At 28.1% G+C, this 2,500-nt stretch overlaps 1 protein-coding gene and 1 long non-coding RNA gene across 2 annotated transcripts in view; one reads left to right on the top strand and one right to left on the bottom strand.

Moving 5' to 3' along the window:
* Positions 1–2,500, top strand: part of LOC137627685 (uncharacterized) — a 561,261-nt gene that overhangs the window by 156,749 nt on the left and 402,012 nt on the right. The gene's annotated exons all lie outside the window — the stretch shown is intronic.
* LOC137627683 (BTB/POZ domain-containing protein 6-like) overlaps positions 1–2,500 on the bottom strand; it is an 81,327-nt gene that overhangs the window by 14,532 nt on the left and 64,295 nt on the right. The window contains exons 3-4 of the mRNA XM_068358895.1: positions 1,160–1,296; positions 479–749 (exon numbers count right to left, since the gene is read on the bottom strand). Coding sequence (XP_068214996.1) covers positions 479–749; positions 1,160–1,296 — 408 coding nt within the window. The remainder of the gene's footprint in view (positions 1–478; positions 750–1,159; positions 1,297–2,500) is intronic.

Here is a 2,500-nt window from a genome sequence, read left to right as displayed (position 1 = left end):
GACTACAGTATTGGGCTTCTGGGAAACTATCTCGCACATTTCCCAATGAGTGTTTCCTAAACTTTTAGAAAGAAAAGGAAATGTCAAAGAAAGCAATAGACATTCATCGGAATATTGAATCTACTGAGTACTCTGGTGTACATGCATATTTCTTATGTGCATTTCCCTCTCTCTCTCTCTCTCTCTCTCTCTCTCTCTCTCTCTCTCTCTCTCTCTCTCTCTCTCTCTCTCTCTCTCTCTCTCTCTCTCTCTCTCTCTCTTTATCTTATAGTGACCTAATTAGGGTATCTTTGAGGTACATTGGTATTGCAACTTTCAATTATTAGTATATTATTGTTGCATTTTCTCACTTGACTTATACTCTTGGGAGCTTGAGTAGAAATAAATGAGCTCTCCAGAAGGCTTCTGTTTCTTTCCTCGCTGATCTTACACTCAAAGAGGTTTATATAATATGTAGAACGAAAAATAATAATTTTACCTTTGTTATCAAAGACGATCTGTTAACTCTCGACGTGTTAATCGGTATATCGTTGACATTGTGGAGGGGTGCAGTTTCCCCTGGTTTAGCGATGTTCTTCAACACATAGACAGTTTCTTCTGGCGATAAAATGTCAGCTGTAACCACATTTTGCACGAATTCGTCCGATGTCATCGTTAGGAATCGTATCTCGGATAAAAAGGGCTTTATTAGCTGTCGGAGATTGGAGGGAGTTAGTTGTTTTCCTTCTAGTTTAAGCTGAGCTTGTCCCCTGCCGGAAGACAATGTAAATGTTATAAAAGGAAGATATACTCGTGAATAAATATGACAATAAATAATGGTATTCAAAGGTTTGATAAATATGAAGGAAGATATATCATGTTTTAAGTTATAATAAATAGTACCAGTTTACATAGTAAAATGAAATACATTAATGAATGGAATGTAAAGTAATGAGCTAAGAGTGTTAATATAAAGTTTTTCTTTTTTAAATAAATATGAAATTTGAAAATCACCTATTCGGTTGAAGCAACCAAATGTTATAGTACAGGATTAGTAACATATCAACCATGTGAATGTGATATGACCGTAATTTCAAATGATTCAACAGAGAATCTAGTACCATTACGTAATATTAAAAAAAAAAAAAAAAAAAAAAAACAGTATTGCATAAAGCTTTACCATGACACAAGGGCCTTGAGGATAACCGTCTCTGAAGTGACTCTCAGTGGCTCTTGCAGGAGCTGCGTCATGGCCTCCGGCGTTAGGTCAAGTAGTGACGAGGAAATTAAGACAGCATTGCCATTGTCAGTGAAAATCTGAAAGTACCAAGAGATACAGTTTTTGGTGGTGGTGGATTATAGTCTTTTATGGAAACGTCTCTGTATGTGTTCATAGATTAGAGTTAAGAAATTATTTTCATTTTAGGTCTGGGTGAGTTATATCTTAGTAGAAAATATGTATATATGTGTATATATATATATATATATATATATATATATATATATATATATATATATATATATATATATATATATAACGTATATATATATAACGTATATATATATATATATATATATATATATATATATATACATATATAAACATACTTATATATATATATATATATATATATATATATATATTATATATATATTAATGTATATATATTGTATATTTATATATATATATATATATATATATATATATATATATATATATATATGTATGTGTATATAAATTTGTCTATATGTGCATAATCACAGTAGGATATATATATATATATATATATATATATATATATATATATATATATATATTTATATGTATATATGCATACATATATATATATATATATATATGTATATATAAATATGTGCATATGTATATGTGCATAATCCCAGTAGGCTATATGTATATATTTATATATATATATATATATATATATATATATATATATATATATATATATATATATATTCATATTTGTATGTATATATGCATACATCACGCCACAAAAATTTTGGTCTCATTCGCTTTTCACTTCTTTTCATTTTGTGGTTAAATGCTTATCCTATGTTAGCTGTCATGATTTTTACCAATGCATTGATTCAGGGAAACCGTGACCTGACTGGGGTTTCTTTTTTTTATCGAATGAACAGCCAAAGTGCTTTATCTTATCAGCGAAAAATTTGAATTTCCTATGATTATTAATACTGGGCAAGATGTGATTTGAATTGGAATTAATTTTTCCATTGATTGCTTCTACATTCTGATGAATACTTGCAATTCTGTTTACTTATTTTCTTTTATCTTTGTAATAAATCCACATTTAGAATACTAATAACCTTTTATAATGTGGATATTTAGAAGAGAATGTTAAATAGTAAGAATTAATGTGTATAAAGTTTTTTTTTTTTTTAAAGAACGTAAGATTACTTGCAATTCTTTATATTTATTTTCTTTTATCTTTGTAATAAATCCGCATTCAAAATACTAATTATCGTTTATAATGTGGATATT

This window comes from Palaemon carinicauda, chromosome 35 (genome assembly GCF_036898095.1).
Source record: "Palaemon carinicauda isolate YSFRI2023 chromosome 35, ASM3689809v2, whole genome shotgun sequence".
Lineage (NCBI taxonomy): Eukaryota > Metazoa > Arthropoda > Malacostraca > Decapoda > Palaemonidae > Palaemon > Palaemon carinicauda.
The sequence above is the reverse complement of the archived record's forward strand: the minus strand, read 5'-3'. Positions and strand labels throughout refer to the sequence as shown.